The sequence below is a fragment of the Zootoca vivipara genome, chromosome 1 (genome assembly GCF_963506605.1).
Source record: "Zootoca vivipara chromosome 1, rZooViv1.1, whole genome shotgun sequence".
NCBI lineage: Eukaryota > Metazoa > Chordata > Lepidosauria > Squamata > Lacertidae > Zootoca > Zootoca vivipara.
Genome location: NC_083276.1, coordinates 49,074,321 through 49,092,883, shown reverse-complemented (window position 1 = coordinate 49,092,883; position 18,563 = coordinate 49,074,321). Strand labels below are relative to the sequence as shown.

Sequence of the window (18,563 nt, the reverse complement as noted above, 5' to 3'; positions counted from 1 at the left end):
GCATCTGCATAGCCCTGAACACACTGCTGCTCAGCCCCTTCTAGGTAAACTACAGGGATTCTGGAGTCAGGGCAGCTCCACAGGGCCATCTCACAACACTAGCTGCTATGTTTCAAACACAGATGATATATCTACGCCCAGTTTTTGTTGTTTTGTCTTAAGCTGCATTCATACTTCTGGGATACAAATTACATAGCCAAGTGATCAGTTCTCTTGTCTCTAGTTCCAAATGTGTGTGTGTGGGGAGAATTTTCAGTGATGTGATAGTATGTGTGGGAAAGGGTTAAATACTCCTTCCCTACTCTCCAGATCAATTCTACCCACCTCACTGCAATACAGTCATACCTTAGTTTTCGAACAGCTTAGTTCACGAACAACTTGGAACTCGAATGCCACAAACCCAGAAGGAGGTGTTCTGGTTTGCGAACTTTGCCTTGGAAGCCGAATGCCCGGCACAGCTTCCATGGCTTCCTGCAGCCAATCGGAAGCCTCGCCTTGGTTTCTGAACATTCCAGAAGTTGAACAGACTTCCAGAGCGCATTCAGTTCGAAAACCAAGGTACGCCTAAAGGTAATGCTATTTGGAAGAGAAGGGTTAAGAGATAGTGAGAATTCCTAGAGAGGAGACACCGACCATAATGAAGAAAATGGCTAGAACACATTATATGCAGCCCATTACCAGCCAGTTATGCTGGAATGGCTGTGCCATGGAAATTATGCAACTTTTAAAACACATAATACATTTCTGAGGGGCTGGTAGCAGAAGCTGAGCAGGGAAAGCATGGGAGGAGGATATTTATTTTCTGTGTAATATAGGTGTCTTACGTAAAGTGAGTGAACAAAGTATAGCTGTTTCATGGTAGCTGCTCAACATGGAAGCTGCCTAGGGCTCACATGATTATGCATTTGTAATTTATTTTTGCGGTGAATTGTGTATAAAACTGCTGTTGAAAAGTCTTCAGAGCTTCAGCTTGTGTAGAATGCAGCAGCTCAGTTCCTTTCAAGGATAAGGGAAACAGTAAAGGTAAAGGTACGTACCCCTGACCATTAGGTCCAGTCGCAGACGACTCTGGGGTTGCTGTGCTCATCTTGCTCTATAGGCCAAGGGAGCCGACGTTTGTCCGCAGGCAGCTTCTGGGTCATGTGGCCAGCATGACTAAGCTCCTTCTGGCGAACCAGAGCAGCGCATGGAAACACCCTTTACCTTCCCGCCGGAGCAGTACCCATTTATCTATTTGCACTTTGACATGCTTTCGAACTGCTAAGTGGGCAGGAGCAGGGACCGAGCAACAGGAGCTCATCTCGTTGCGGGGATTCGTTACTATTATTCGAATGGGCCATGTTGAAGTAACTAGTCATTTTTATTCTGCCATCTATGGACAGGCCACATCCTACTTTAGTTTTCACCGAATCATTGGATGGAATTTGCAAGGGAATAGAGCTGGTCCTTTTCAGTCATGGTGTCTTATTTTTGAACTCTCCTTTCAGCTTAACATTTAGGGGTAAATATTAAGACCTTTCTATTTTTTTCAGGGTTTTATGAAATAGCTTGCATCCTCATTACAAATGAGATTTCGAAACATTTTATAGTGTGATTTATCTTTTGGATGAGCCTTCTCAGTGGCTGCTTCCAGACTTTGAAACTCTCTTCCTAGAGAAATTAGACTGGTTCCTGTTTGTTGGCCTTTTGCTGGCAGATGAATAATTTCTTGTTCCAACAGGCTTTCGGGAACTGATTGTTTTTAAGGAAAGGGCTGGTACTTTAATACTTTTGTAATCTGTATGGTTTTTAACGAAAGGGCTGGTACTGTAATACTTTTGTAATCTGTATGGTTTAATGATTTTGTTTTTGTTTTTAGTGATTGCTATTTATTCTATTTTAGCTGTAAGTTGCCTTGAGTCCTTGTTGGGGAAAAAGGTAGGATAATAATAATAATAATAATAATAATAATAATAATAATAATAATAATAAATTTTATGAGTGTGCTAAATAGGATGTTTAGAAAGACATGAAAAAGCAGGATATAAACTTTATGCATAAAGCATTTCTTTCTTTCCTTGTTATACCTGTATTAGATAGGTAACTATATAGGCCTTAGTTCAGTTGGTTACAGTGTGGTGCTGATAATACCAGGATTGCAGGTTTGTTTCCTGCATGGGACAGCTGCATATTCCTGCATTGCAGGGGGGTGGACCAGATGTTCCTCAGGGTCCCTTCCAACTCTATAATTCTATGATTATTTGGTTCCGCCAATCTCATCATTTAAATATAAATTTCCTCTTTTGAAGTCAAATGTGACTGCTGAACTTTATTGGCAGATGTTTACTTTCACATATGTTGAATTTGATAGTTCTATAGAAACTGTTCCAGATTGATTCAACTTAACATCTAGCATCAGATCCTGGGCACCACTTAAGTTTATGTCAAGGTTCACCTCCTTTCTGATTGGGTCCATGACCAATCAGACAGTCATTTTAGGGTACCTAGAGCTGTTACCTCTTCATGATTATATACAAGATAAACACATAATAAAATATCATACTATGTATTATGTGCACATGCTGCATGCAATTACATAACTAACAATTTCTATAGCACCCAGTAGATGAATCATTTTAGTTCTCTTACATAAAATTCTGTGCAGACATACTCACCCTGTGAGAAGAAATACTGGCAAATTGTTATTACAACTTAACCTTGAACATGCTCCTAAAGAATCTTAATTGCATATTTTTCAACATTTATGAAAACAAAGTACTGTAATAGATAGCAAGGGAATTAGAGGAAAATATGTTGCCTTCATACTCCTTAACATCTTTCATAATTCTTTAATGTTGGCAGCACATCACATGCTAATGAAATATTCAGATAGTTTTGACTAGAAATGTAACAAATGGAGAGAACCTGAATGTACTTGAAATGCAGGGATCTTTAATCTTGACAATGACACTAATACATTAGATGTACTATATGAGTTTATGAGGACAATCTAAAATGTTAAATAGAATAAGGAAAAGAAAAAAATCAGGGAGTTGGCAAGTGAGCAAAAATAGGTAACAAATTTGGTATGATTTCAAATTATTTTTCCATTGTCATATTGCATAGAAATTTTGGAGCCTATATACACCTTTTTTTAAAAGTGTGCATACTAGTGCATCATCCTGTTATCATAGGGTCATCCAGGTACCTATGGAAGGAAGACTTAAATTACAACAATACTCTTCCCACTTAAAAAAAAAACCCATTTGTGATTCTCAGCAATTGGTACTCAGAGCCTTTGATAGTGAAGGTAGAACGTAGCCATAAAATTAGCCATGTGTATTTAGTAGGATGACTCAGTGAAATGTGCAATCTTAGTATCCTGATCTTTCACTTAGTATTCTGTCTGTGATAATGGCCAGTGTTTCACTTAAGATTCCTGCAGCAAACCCCAAACAAATTATTGCAATTCACTGCATGGAACAATAATAGAATCATAGCATGTGTGATTGGCATGGAACAATCATAGAATCATAGAACTGTAGATTTGGAAAGGAACCACAAGGCTAATCTGGCTGAGCTTCCTGCAATTCAGGAATCACAGCTAAAGAATCCCTGACAGATGGCCATCCATACTCTCTGTTTAAAAACCTCCGATGAAGGAGAGTCCATCACCATTCCAATGATGACTCCTATACTTTTATGGAAGTCTTGGTGTCTTGTTTTCCTCTGATATGGTCTGTGGATTAACACAATAAATATTATTTATTAGACCTTGCTGACTGGGGGGTGGGGAGCTTGAACAACAACCCCACTCCCCAATGGTGTTGTTTCCCCCCTGCCCTTCTGCTATTTTCTGTGCTTAACCAGACAGCCAGAATCATCGAACTGTAGACTTGGAAGAGCCCAAGGGCTCATCGAGTCCAACCCCCCGCAGTGCAGGAATCACAGCTAATAAGTTGGCCTGTCTAGATGAACCCTGCCTGCGTATGTTGGGAGTCTGCACCTCCCTTTAGGAATGTGAGGCTGGAGCACCCTGCAGCTCCTCAGGGTTCCATAAAGGTAAAGGGACCCCTGACCATTAGGTCCAGTCATGGACGACTCTGGGGTTGCGCCGCTCATCTCGCTTTACTGGCCGAGGAAGCTGGCGTACAGCTTCCAGGTCATGTGGCCAGCATGATTAAGCCACTTCTGGCGAACCAGAGCAGTGCACGGAAACGCCGTTTACCTTCCCACCAGAGCGGTACCTATTTATCTACTTGCGCTTGGACGTGCTTTCGAACCGCTAGGTTGGCAAGAGCAGGGACCAAGCCACAGGAGCTCACCCCGATTATATTAAAAGAACCTCTTGCTGAGCCACAATTCCACCATTCATCTTCTGTCTAATTGTGAATGTGAATTAATGTAATGATGCTATGAGCATCATGTTAAATTAATTGAGGGTAGCTAATCTGGTTTATGTGGTTCTGTATATGCATCCTAACATTCTTTTTGCTTATTCATCATTTGAGCTTTAACTGTTAGAGAACAAGTATTTGTGGAGTATTCTTTCAGATAATATTTAAAGGAAATACTACTGGAGAAAAAGAGACAAAAGTGGGTAAAAGAAGCAAATGAATATTTTATATAATCCTGCCCAGTTGAGTAATTTTATATAGTTTGACATTTGTTGGAAGTCCTGTTAATTCTATTTCTTACAAGGTTATTTTATTAAGTCTGGAATTAATTTAGGAAAACTTATCCACTAGCTTCCCATACAGCATAAATGATTCTTGCAGCTTTATCCATGAGGATTTCCACCCTGGAAGAAAGAATAAACAAGAGTCAAACAGCCACTAAATTGCCATTCTACTATGCTGTTGACTGCTTTTTATTTATTGGTTGTGTGGCAAAATTTGTAATGCTTTAACAAGGAATAATTCTGTTGGCAAGTGCTTAAGCCAGGCATAGGCAACTTTGGCTTTCCAGATGCAACTCCCATGATCCCTGACCACTGGCCCTGTTAGCTAGGGATCATGGGCGTTGTAGTTCCAAAACATCTGGAGAGCCAAGGTTGCCTATGCCTGGCTTAAGCTATCAATTCTGGATCAGTTCTAATCAGTGTGTTGTAGTGGTTAATAGTGGTAGACTTGTAATCTAGTGAACCAGGTTCGTGTCCTCGCTCCTCTACATGCAGCTGCTGGGTGACCTTGGGCTAGTCACACTTCTCTGAAGTCTCTCAGCCCCACTCACCTCACAGAGTGTTTGTTGTGGGGAAGGAAGGGGAAGGAGAATGTTAGCCGCTTTGAGACTCCTTCGGGTAGTGATAAAGTGGGATATCAAATCCAAACTCCCCCTCCTCCTCCTCCTCCTCCTCCTCCTCCTCCTCCTCCTCCTCTTCCTGCACTGTTATCAGATAAAACTTAGATCTTGGCTGAAGAAGTGTGCACGCACACGAAAGCTTATACCCAGAATAAACTTAGTTGGTCTCTAAGGTGCTACTGGACAATTTTTTTATTTATTTCAACTGCGTCAGACCAACACGGCTACCTACATGAATTTAGATCTCGTCTGACAGCTAAGCTGTCTGCTGTTTACACACAAAGTTTATTATGTGACTGCACAGGAGGCAGAATGACTTTTTAATCTGGTCATTCATAGCTGTGAAAAACCAGAAAAGTTGATACCTTTATTGTAACTATCAGAGCACATTGAGGGAAGGAAATTTAAATATACTTTATGCTTCTACAGTCAATCCTGGAGAATAATATTGGCTTGTGAGTTTCATCTTGTATATCAGGTAACATAAAATGGTGAAAAAGAGCATTTCTTGGATGCTTAAATATCAGCTAGTTTTAACACCAGCTAGTTACAACCAGTTACAACTAGTTACAACCACATAGAGTAATACTTGTGTCTGTCTTGAATGTCAACCACATAATGGGATTCAGTTGACTTTTTTGACAATATATCTTAACATTTTTGACAATACAGTATGGCCATCACGAGTAGCGGTATTACTAAGTCTTTATGTACTACCTGCCTCCTTTGTTTCAGAGGGATCAATAAAAGGTCCAGAGTGGAGTGCAAAGTGACTAGTTGTGATGTGATGTTTGATATGGTCCCAAAGACCATTTTCCAAAACACTTAGTGCATGTCTTTGAGTTAAGAACTGGATCATAAATTTTGGAGAAGTGTGAAATCCAAAGGATAATTGTGTTCTGATCTGTGTATGTCCAGGAGGTGGGAAGTGAATCACAACAAAAGGACTTGGACTCCTTGGCAGGTTTTGAATAAACATTCACAAATTTATTGGTAGAACACATGACAGATAAAGTAATGATATGTACAAATTTATAACATGCAGAAAAAATATGTATTAACAAATCAGAGAGGAGAGCTGAGGGAAGTCTCGAGGGGGTGGGAGAGGGAGGGAGGAAGGGGAGGGAATAAAAAAGGTGAAAAATGTAATTGATTATATTGATTGATAACTTGTTTTGCTAAATTTGTATATATATATACAAATTCAGTTCACTTTAAAATGAGGAATGAATAAAATTCTAATCCAAGTAGTAAGTGTCAAGTTAACATAATATTTGAACATGAGATTGCCCCATGATTTAATTTTGGATTATATAGCTGTTAGTTTAAGAAGATGTGAATTGTGCTTCTTGGCACTGATGAATAAAGAAAAGCCATTTTTGATTATGGATAATTTCAGTTGTTCTCCTTTGGCTGCATGGTTGTTGTTTTTAGTGCAGTCAGCTCAAAGAATTTGAAGGTCAGATTCTTCACTGACTGTCTTTCAGTATTTGGCAAGATTGTTTTGCTCTGTGTATTCTTATACAGTGGAACCTCAGTTTATGAACACCTCGGTTTACGAATTTTCGGTTTACAAATGCCGCGGACCCATCTGGAATGGATTAATTCACTTTCCATTACTTTCAGTGGGAAAGTTCGCTTCAGTTTATGAACGCTTCAGTTTATGAACAGACTTCTGGAACCAATTGCACCCATGCTTCGGGTTAAGTACGCTTCAGGTTGGGTACTCCGCGGACCCATCTGGAACGGATTAATCCACTTTCCATTACTTTCAATGGGAAAGTTCGCTTCAGTTTATGAACAGACTTCCGGAACCAATTGTGTTCATAAACCGAGGTACCACTGTACTGTACTAGCTGGCCCTGCCACGCGTTGCTGTGGCTAATTCCTGTGACTGCCTCCACCCTGTGCCAATGCCAATCCATGACGTATCCCGCCCCCTCCCCGGCTTATCCCTGTGATTTCCCCCACCCTGTCCCGACCCATGACGTATCACACCCCCTCTTCCCCCCACCCCTGGCTCGTCCCTATGACTGGTCCCACCATGTCCTGACTTGGTTCTTTCCCCAGCTTGCCCAGCAGGGTCTGCTGTGTGGGTTTTGACCTTCAAAAAATGGGGTTTTATCTTGTGCTGGGGTGACATCTGTATAAGCAAATGTTATGTGGACACTCAGTTATTTGCATGTGACGTTGTGTCCAAATTTGAACGCAATCAGTTAAGTGGTTTGGGTGTGAGGTGGATACTAACCCACATGCCCAGTTTACATTTATATATATATAGATTAGAAGCCTGCGGCCAAGAAGGTCGCTGGTTAGTTCAATCAGCATCCATCCATCCTCTGCTTCTTAGCCCTTGTTGGTCCTTTAAAGCCTATCAGGTCACAATTCTGCAGTGACAGTAGAAGCCAAAATGGACACAGCTTCATCTTTATGCAATTGTTAAAAGAATAGCTGCTCTACTAGGACTCTAGAACAAGGATAACTAATGTCTTCCAGATGTTGAATTAAAACTTCCATCATCCCTGACCATTGACCATGCTGACTGGGTTAATGAGAATTGTAGCCCAATGACTTGGGCTAAAGGAGCCAAGGGCATTATCTTGGCTACCTTTGGTCTAGACCAGGGATAGGCAAACTCGGTCCTCCAGATGTTTTGGGACTACAACTCCCATCACCCCTAGCTAACAGGAGCAGTGGTCAGGGATGATGGGAGTTGTAGTCCCAAAACCTCTGGAGGGCCGAGTTTGCCTATGCCTGCTCTAGACTATAGATGTGGCAATTTTCTGTCCCCTTTGCTCACTGGCCTACAGTCTCCAGACCTCCAATCTTCCCCTGCCTCTCATATTCTTCCTCCTGCTTCTAGGTTCTTTGAGGAAAAATATGTATTTACTCAGGACAGGCATTCAGGCTTACTTCAGTCATGAGCCAGATTGTCTTGACCAATTTCCCCCCCCCCCCTTCATTCTATTCTACTAGTTCTGTGATGCATGGAAATTTGCCCCTCCTCCCCAAGTTGAGCTCAGTAAAAGTAGCCCAGTTCACAATAAGAGATAATCTGATTTCTATCCTCCACCCGGGGGGGGGGAGCTCTTGTGACTTGCAAGTTGAAGCGCATGGTGAAAATGTCACACTGTTATATGCACTTCCTGATACTGTGAAAGTGATGTTTAATTGCTAGCTAAAGGCAGCTATTGTGCCCAAGTGAATCTTGTTTGTAATGTGGGTGGTGCTGAGAGATTTGTGTGTGCATGGTGTGGGGGGCGGGGCGGGGAGATTGCAATTGCTCTATAAATAGTTCCAATGGGCTGTGATCTAGGGACAAGAGACTGAGTTGCTATGGAGACTGATCTGAATCAGATTACCTGAGGCTCCTGTTATCCAGTCTCTGTATGCATGGAATTGAAGGTTGTATGGCCAGGGCACTTGCTGATGAAAACACAGTAATCATACTCTACTCTGAAAGGGGAAAAAAACTATATAAGAAAGCTGAAACCTTGTACTATGTGTGGTAATATTAGACCAAACAATTACTACACAAATGATAACCATACTATGTACAGCAGTGAAGCAAGAATGGTAGCTTTCCTCAGTGTGACAGTTATAATTGATTTAGGTATTTGTTTCCCAGCTGAATGGGACACTGCTGTGGGCATCCTGAGGATGTACCATCCACCTTGGGCCTGACCATAAAAAGTGAGAGACAAGGGTGATACCTGCTGTTTCCAGGAACTCTTTTCATTGTGAGATTTTGTGTATGAGGTGGGAGTTTGTTTGGACACTGGGTAAGAACCCAGAGGCTGAGAGGGAGGTTGTGTCAGAAGGAAAATGAATTGATATGATTTGTATATATTAATAATTTTGTATTAATGTAACATTTTTGTATGTAACTTCGTGTTTTTGTAATTTTTTAAAAAGTTGTCTGCTGTTGCTTCAGTTTTTTGTACACTGCTTAGAGATATTTTTTAATAAGCAGTATAGAAAATAATCATTCAATTATTGCTTATTGATTCTGTCTACATGAGAGTGTTGTTGAGAAACACAACTGCCTATTTTGCCCTGCACACTGCTGAACAGTGCTTTTTTTCTATAACAAATAGGTGCCAGTACTCACCTTAAAGTTATTACAGTAAGTGCCACACTTTTTAACAACAACAAAAAGAGGTGCTAGTACTGTGTACCCTTCAGTACCGGTACCCCCTGAAAAAAAGGACTGCTGCTGAGCATCTCTTGTAGAAGAGGCAATGATATGGATTATAGAACTGAATATGGTACATGCTGGAGGGAGAGTGTTTCTGTCATCATTTCACTGCTTTTGCAAAGGCAATATATTTTTAGCATCACTAGAAATGAAGTTGTAGCATCTGTGCCCTTTCATATCTGACCTTCTTAACTATCTTGCACTCTCATGAAATTTCCGAAGGCTTTGTTTATTTTTGATGAGCTCTGTTCCCTTTCCCCATTCTGAGTGGGAAGAGAACTAGTTATCATTTACATAACTAGAATAAAACTTTCCCCCTTACTTCCAAAAGAATTCAGCACTTAAAATGCAGGTCTTAATGCTTGTTGTTTTTAACTGTTTGCAGTCTTAAGGCTTTTGCCAGACACTTGGGTTGCTTAAAAGATGCTCAGGCTTCCTATTAGATATTGTGCCTAGAGATTATATTCTAGCCAACCTATTGTGATATGTATTAATTTGGTATTTAATATGTTTAAATGTTATACCAGTACTCTTGTCCTTGCAGAATAATATGCAGCATATCTCAACAAGCTGAATCTGTGGCTTAACTCACATAAAAAGCTTGATAAGTGGACAAAGTATTTTTAGTGCCAGCAATAGCCCTTCTTGGACAGGGATAATTTGGCCATAGTAGTATGTGCTCTGGTTACCTCTCTGTTAGATAACTGGAAAATAATGTATGTGGGGCTGCCTCTGAAGATGAAGTAGAAGTTGCAACTGGTGCAAAATGTGATAGATTACTGTCAGGAGCACCATACAGGAGCCATATGAAACAGCATCCCTTTTGTTTTTAAGTCTTTTGAGCAGAGCCAAGTATATTCTTTTTTGCTTGTCTAAGACAAAATGCTTTCTCTTCATCCCTCACTTACCTGCATATCAGGAAAGTTTCTGAATGTGCAAGTTGGAGCCACTGTATAGTAAGTACAGCTAGATTCATTGTGAAATTAATGTTCCATTAAACATTTTTGTTTGTTTGTTTTGCAAGGAAAAACTAATATTCCTGCTTAAGAAGTCAGGGATATTCAAGAAAAACTAGACATTAGATTAATTGCATGATTTCAGTAAACATAAATGGCTATATATGTTAACTGCAATGACTTCGTTAATTTCACATCTAGTTTGTTCATCAGATCATGTTTCTTAGTGTAAAAAAGTTGATATAAACATGCAAGAGTATTCCTAATTTATTTGTCTGAAATTATGGACACTATGGAATTATGACATGTGACATATGGATTAACATATTGTTTTCAATTGTTTATGAAAGAGTAAGCAGTTGCTTTTTTATGTATCAGTGGAAGCTACTGAAATGAGAATGTAGTGAGATGAAAGTGAAAAGATAAATATTCTCCCTGGGTGAAGTAACACTCTCCAGCAATAAATGTTGAATGCCAAATGCTGTTTTGGGGAATGACTTGTACTTTTCTCTATTATGTGTTTTTTAATGGTCACTTTTATGTGTTTGTTACTTCATAATAAAAATGATTCTTTTTCTTCTAAAAATGTGTTTCTAACACCTGCACTGCTCAATGCTGCAGTATATCTGAGGATAGAACTGGGGTTCAGGAACTTGCTGCAGTGGACTGGCAGTAAATGAGAGCCTTCTTGAGCCAAAAAGGATTTGCTTATATAAATGTATAATCAGATTAATCAGCCCGTATTTGTGTACTACTATATGTGTTATCTAGGCTTTATAGGGTAAGGGGTTTTAGCTAGGTTTTATGAAAATAGAATTTAACCATGTTTCATCTCATTTGGGCTTTGCAAGAGTATCTAAAGTACCTAGCTGATCCAAGGTTCTTCTGATTCCATTTGGTCTTGAGACACTATCTTCCCTCCTTCCAACTAATAAAGTATGATTAAGCTATGATTATGATTGCTGTGTGGACTGTGATTATTTGAAAATCACACACATTCTGCCCCCAAGACTTGCTAACGTGTTGCTTTGTAGATGGTATCACAATAGGGATTTACTTTTCTATTTTTGTAGAAAAGTTATATTTCAGGTGCCCAAGATATGATTGCTTCCACATCTGAGCCTGTTTTGTTTTTCAGCTGAGGCATTTCTTTTTCACTATTAGCCAGAAGTGGAATTAAAATGGAGGCTCCATAAGCACTTATAATGCATATACAGTAGCAACAAAAAGATGTCAAATTTTGTCAAAATCTATCTTATCACACTTGTAAAAATTTTTTTTTTCCTCCAGTTGCTGAATAGAGATAGCCTGGCCATGGTTACTCATGCATTGGTAACCTAGACTATAATTCGCTCTATGTGGGGCTGCCCTTGAAAGTGGCCCCAAAATTGCAGGTAGCGCAAAATGCTACAGCAAGAATACTGGAAGGAGCAAGCATATTATTCATTTCTTGAAACAGCTGCAGCAGTCGCAAATTGTTTCAGGGCCAAATTCAAGGTGCTCACTTTGATATTAAAAGCTCTAAACTCCCTGGCACCCAAATATCTGCAAGAACACCTTCTTCCATATCAATCTGTCCATGCTTTGAGATCAGCATATGATGCCCTGTTAGTGTTTCCCATGCAGAATGTGGTGTTGGAGCCCAAAGATCGATCTTTTCATTGGTAGCTCTTTGCATGTCGAACTCCCTCTGTACTGAGGTGCATCTGGCTTCATCTCTTTATAGCTTTAGACGGCTGGTTAAGATACACTGTTTTTGGCAGCCTTTAGGGAAGGAGAGACCTGACCAGATAAAAGGATTATTGCTGCTACTGCTATTAGTAAATGGCTTTTTAGTGAATTGTTATGAATTATGTATTTTAAGAATTGTGTTGCTTTATCAATTTTATATGCTCTTTTTATCTTATTCAACAATAATTTTACAATCTTTGTCTTGGTTGATTATGGTTAATACAGTTTTAAAAATTGTCATCAAGGTTGTTATCCTAGCTATGTAGGCAGATATCCTGGGATAGCCCACACTTGAAATTTGCATTGCAAAAAATGGTCTTATGGGGCCCAATATGGACCAGGATAACAGCAGGAGGCAAAGTCTTAAAGGCCCCCCCCCCGCTAAGATCCCAACCTAGGTTAAGTCTCCTCACAGCGACAATTTGAGGGAAACCCTGTACTCAAGGGCAGAAGTATAGTTAAAGTCACATGTAATTTGTGCTTTAGACCAATTCCTGTTTTTAAGGTCCCAATTTGAACATAGTGAATAATTGGATCTAATTTGTGTAAGAGAAAAGCAGAGTTTCAGATATATCCATCCTCATTAATTGATGATAAGCTTCCCCCCCAGATCCATTTAAACTAGCAACCAGAGTCCCATCCAGAGACAGTGGACTCTGCAAGTTAATTCTAAGTTGCGTGAAGGCAACTGCTACTATGTTAGTAGCACACGGTGCCAGTCACAATACAGTCTAAATTGGGACAGCTGTATGTACATCACTCACGTATTGGTGTAAGTTCACAAAACCCCATTTCCTGTGCAAGCCTAGTCCTGCTGTGGTTTTAGCAAGTGACTCCAAATCTTTTGAAGTGATTTCATGGAGGCTGTCTTATGTGAACAAGACTTCCCTGTTGTTTACCCTTCACAAGTACATTTCATACTAAGAGATGGAAGTGTGGCTATTTTGTCTGAACAGCCTGTCCTGTGACAAATATGCTGCTTATACTGAAAGTGCTGCATTTGATGAGAACATTGTTATTGATGAATGTGAGTCTGACGTTGAATTGAATATCTTTTGTTGTAGGTTGATGTCGCAATTTCCATGAGCATTCTGTTTTCTGAGGCAGCTATCAGAAACCAGCTGGTCCAATGAGGGAAGAATATACTGAGATGACATAGTGAAGGAGGAAAGACAATGGTGCAGAAGAAGAGGAGCTGTCCTCGCTTAATTGATTACCTTGTGATTATTGGGGCCAGGTACAGTAGCAACCTAGATGGAATTTACACAGTAATGACCCTGGTCACATATACTGTATATTCATAAACTTCTTCAGGCCCATTTGCTTGGCAGGGGGTTGGACTGGATGGCCCTTGTGGTCTCTTCTAACTCTACGATTCTATGATTCTATGTCAACGCCCTGGGTGCAAAAGTGGATGTGGCCAAAAAGCAAAAGTGGGTGTGGACTTTTTATTTTAACTAATGAATTTTAGATGGCTTGGGTAGCACAAAAGCCCTTTGGCATCACAGGGGGGTACTTAAATGAGCAATGAGCAAAAAATTAAAATAATTTTAAAATTACTTTTATAATAATAATAATAATAATAATAATAATAATAATAATAATAATAAATTTATTTATACCCCGCCCATCTGGCCGGGTTCCCCCAGCCACTCTGGGCAGCTTCCAACAAAACATTAAAATACAGAAATCAAACATTAAAAGCTTCCCTAAACAGGGCTGCCTTGAGATGCCTTCTAAAGGTCTGGTAATTGTTGTTCTGTTTGACCTCTGGTGGGAGGGCATTCCACAGGGTGGGTGCCACTACCGAGAAGGCCCTCTGCCTGGTTCCCTGTAACTTGGCTTCTCGTAGCGAGGGAACCGCCAGAAGACCCTCGGCGCTGGACCTCAGTGTCCGGGCAGAACGATGGGGGTGGAGACGCTCCTTCAGGTATACTGGACCGAGGCCGTTTAGGGCTTTAAAGGTCAACACCAACACTTTGAATTGTGCTCGGAAACGTACTGGGAGCCAATGTAGGTCTTTCAGGACCGGTGTTATGTGGTCTCGGCGGCCGCTCCCAGTCACCAGTCTAGCTGACGCATTCTGGGTTAGTTGTAGTTTCCGGGTCACCTTCAAAGGTAGCCCCACGTAGAGCGCATTGCAGTAGTCCAAGCAAGAGATAACTAGAGCATGCACCACCCTGGCGAGACAGTCCGCGGGCAGGTAGGGACTCAGCCTGCATACCAGATGGAGCTGATAAACAGCTGCCCTGGACACAGAATTGACCTGTGCCTCCATGGACAGCTGTGAGTCCAAAATGACTCCCAGGCTGCGCACCTGGTCCTTCAGGGGCACAGTTACCCCATTCAGGACCAGGGAGTCCTCCACACCCGCCTGCCTCCTGTCCCCCACAAACAGTACCTCTGTCTTGTCAGGATTCAATCTCAATCTGTTAGCCGCCATCCATCCTCCAACCGCCTCCAGACACTCAAACAGGACCTTCACCGCCTTTACTGGTTCTGAATTGAAAGAGAGGTAGAGCTGTTGCAGAGGTAGTACAGTGAACATCCATTGGAGGCATCTGAGGCAGTGGTGCATTCATGGAGCACTTGGTAGTGGATGGCCACAAGTGCCAGGGGTGGGGGGTGGGGAGAGAGAAAGAGAAATGCTAATTGAAGAGAGGGAAACAGAACACTGTTGTGCTCTTGTTTGAAAGCATGTCCACCTGTGTGTACAGACCACACAGATAGTAACTGCCACTTTAGAAGATATTATCAAGCTCCTCTGACAGTTGCCACTTCTCTCTTTGTAAAGGCAGGGGCCTCCTTTTGTCACAAGTCTCAACATCCTTTCTTCTTGGTGTCAGCTTTCCCATCTAGCAAGCTGTGCAAGCAGCTACTGCCCTACCTTCACACTTTGATTGGGTTGAGTACCTTGGCCACTCTGTCAGAGCCTCGCCAAGCACAAATTTGCTTTCATTTGTTCCTGATGCAGATCTTACTATTCATTGCCCTAATTACATTGCAACCCAAAGTCTTGGTGCCTACAGCTCCCACTTACAGAAATAGGCCCTCTCATATTTCCACTGTTCAAGTGTGTAACCAGTGTGGTGTTTCAGTATCAAGTAATTTTGTATTTGCTTTGCTTGTAGGCAACCAAGCAGTGATAGTGTGGCACAGACACCTGAACTTCTGCGCCGCTACCCTCTAGAAGATCATACTGATTTTCCACTTCCTCCTGATGTAGTGTTCTTCTGCCAGCCAGAGGGATGTTTAAGTGTGCGGCAGAAACGGATGAGCCTGCGAGATGATACTTCTTTTGTCTTTACACTCACTGATAAAGATTCTGGTATCACTCGCTATGGGATATGCGTCAACTTCTACCGTTCTTTCCAAAAGCGTGTGCCCAAGGAGAAGGGAGAAGGCGGTGGCAGACATCATTCCCAAGATGGGCAGAAAGCACCCAAGTCTGGGGATACATCCACTACCCAAGAAGAGAGGGGTAATGAGAGTTCAGAGAGCGGTGGTTCTCTGCAACCACCAAGCACAGAGTCTGCGTCAGATGTTACTCGATCACCTCGGAGTAAACGTTCTGCAAAAGTCACCCACCGTTCTCGTAACAGCACCCTGACCTCACTTTGCATTATTAGTCACTATCCCTTTTTCTCTACTTTTCGTGAATGTCTGTATACCCTGAAGAAATTGGTGGACTGCTGCAGTGAGAGACTCTTGGGCAAGAAGCTTGGGATCCCTCGAGGCGTGCAGAGGTACATGAAGGGATGCAAACATCCCTTTTAATACCATATCTAGATGATGCAGTTCATTTTCTGCTGTGGTTTGATGAAGTGTCACTGTTTTTTCATAAGGCACATGCTTACTTGCAGGCTGTACACAGGCCACAGAGTTAGTGCAAAGGAATAGTCACTACAGGCATGAAATGCATCACACCATGCTGTCCTTTTGCACACACACCCTGCCTAGTGGTACTGCTTTCCTTACTTCTGGTAGTGTGCCAAAACTTGACACCCATTGTATTGTGTGCTTACACATTTTAGCCAGCATAGGATGTAATTTTTTGGCAGAGGAAAGAATCCTCAGTGGGTCTTCCTATACCTCTTAGTGGTCCAGGTTCCCAGTTTGCATTTGCCTTAAGTTGAACCAATAATATCTCTAATCAGCTCAGTTTTGTAGTTGTTCCCTATGTTATAGTTACTTTGTGGTTTTGAAAGTAACGACTTCCCCTGCTCTTATATCTGCTTGGTTGGGTCAGCTTCAGTTGGTTTGGTAGGCTTTGGTGGGAGCATTGTTGCTTTGTCTCATGTTCTGTGCACAAATACATCATGAAAAGAGAACTACATGTAGTTGTAGTTGTAGCATTATAATACAAAACTACACAGGGAAGCAAATTTGTGTTTCCTTTTTTAAAAAAACTATGTTCGCAGTAACTCTACACCCTTCATTTTATGCTGTTAAAACTGCTAGAGTCTTCTAAAAACATACATTATAGATTGACTATATGTGTGATACAGTGGAGGAATTATGTGCTATATACTACCCTTTAAATATCTTTGGGGACTATCAACCTGACTGTTCTGTCTTGCACAACAGTATAACAATTCCTGGGGTACATGTTTGGAGTCAAAGAAGCATCTGATTTATTTGGAGTTATTTATTTATTAGGATTGCTTTCTTATCTTACTATATAATATAATAAAAATGTAAGAATGTCATCATTCTGCAGTTTACTTGGTGGGCAACAGGTGGCTTTATAGTGTGACAAGAAGCGGTGGATTGGCAGTTCAGGAAAGCTGTGGAGAGACATCCACTGCAGGGTGTGGCAGCCCAAAGCTCTGTAAGGGAGAGAGTGGGTAGCTTTGGCAAGCACGGGTAGATGGGATTGGCGAGCAAACTGAGCAGGGCTACAGCCTCTAGTAGTGACATACCGTAAGTGCAAAGATAGATCCATACATTGCAAGGGAATTTTATGCTTCCAACAATATGCAATTAAGGTTCTGCCATACTTCTTTTCACCTAGGTCTGCGTCATACAATAGCTTAAAGGTTTTACTACAGTCAAATGGTATATGCATTTAGTTAACAAAATAAAATAATACGACATGCGTATACCCCCTTGTCTGACTTCTTATGGAAGAATTCACATAGCCTGAGTATTTTGGCAGGTTTCTCAGTAGAACTACCAAGTATATGTGTTTGGGGTTAATCTTGTTGCTTTTACACAGGGACACAATATGGCGGATTTTCACAGGTTCACTTCTAGTGGAGGAGAAATCCAGTGCATTGCTACATGATTTGCGTGAAATTGAGGCATGGATTTACCGGCTGCTTCGCTCACCTGTGCCTGTTGCTGGCCAGAAGCGCGTGGATGTGGAAGTCTTACCACATGAATTGCAGCCAGCCTTGACGTTTGCCCTTCCTGACCCATCCCGCTTCTCTCTGGTGGATTTTCCCCTGCATCTGCCCTTGGAGCTCTTAGGTGTGGATGCATGTTTGCAGGTGCTATCCTGCATTCTTCTGGAACATAAGGTGAGAGGGACGTGTGTCAGTATACTTGTAGACATTTCAGACGGAAAGGCTGCATTGTCTATTCCTCAACATTTCAACAGAAACTTAACAAAGACCATGTGAAAGGATGAATGTATGCTTTTATCACAATGTTCAATTTCCTATTAACAGAAGCAATAAAGATTCTTTCTGGGATTTCTGCATGAAATAGTAGTTGATTAGGGAAAACTTTTTGCAGTATTAGAATACATATCATATGAAGGCCCATGGGAAGAAGCCTAAGAGCTTATTATCATGAGAAGATAATTGTGTGGTTGTATTGACACGAGTGTCCTTTGTTGCAGGTGGTGTTGCAGTCCCGGGACTATAATGCACTCTCTATGTCTGTCATGGCATTTGTGGCTATGATATACCCAATGGAGTACATGTTCCCAGTGATTCCACTCCTTCCTACCTGTATGGCTTCTGCAGAGCAGGTATGCCATCGTTTCAGTGAAGGATGTACCGCTGTGACACTGCTGAAACCTTTTAACAGGAGAACAGTTGAATTCTTGTTGGGTTTTGTCCTCCTGTCTAAATTAAAATGCATATTTTTCAATGTACCTGGCAACTACTGAGATGTTCCTACAAATCACAGTGAAGTTTAATGATAGGAATAGAAATGACAGACAGTGTAGAAAAGAGCAAACTTTACTTTGAGATGTTCCATATTATATCTATGGATATATGATACATTTCTTTACAAAGCTGTTGATGCCATATAGGCAGTTTGGTCCACGGTTACTTTAGAAGATTGAAGGGTCATGTTACTCCTGCAGGAAACCTGTGATTCTAGAAATGTGCCTGTAAGAGCCAATAATTATAAAACAGGGAAAACAATTTCCAACAACACTACTT

General features: G+C 41.1%; 1 protein-coding gene across 18 annotated transcripts in view; it reads left to right on the top strand.

Moving 5' to 3' along the window:
• MADD (MAP kinase activating death domain) overlaps window positions 1–18,563 on the top strand; it is an 80,047-nt gene that overhangs the window by 6,183 nt on the left and 55,301 nt on the right. For all 18 annotated transcript variants that reach the window (XM_035114818.2, XM_060274303.1, XM_035114807.2 and 15 more), the window contains exons 2-5: window positions 13,230–13,402; window positions 15,297–15,911; window positions 17,384–17,687; window positions 18,011–18,142. In XM_035114818.2, the coding sequence (XP_034970709.2) occupies window positions 13,341–13,402; window positions 15,297–15,911; window positions 17,384–17,687; window positions 18,011–18,142 (1,113 nt within the window). In that variant the 5' untranslated portion in view covers window positions 13,230–13,340. The remainder of the gene's footprint in view (window positions 1–13,229; window positions 13,403–15,296; window positions 15,912–17,383; window positions 17,688–18,010; window positions 18,143–18,563) is intronic.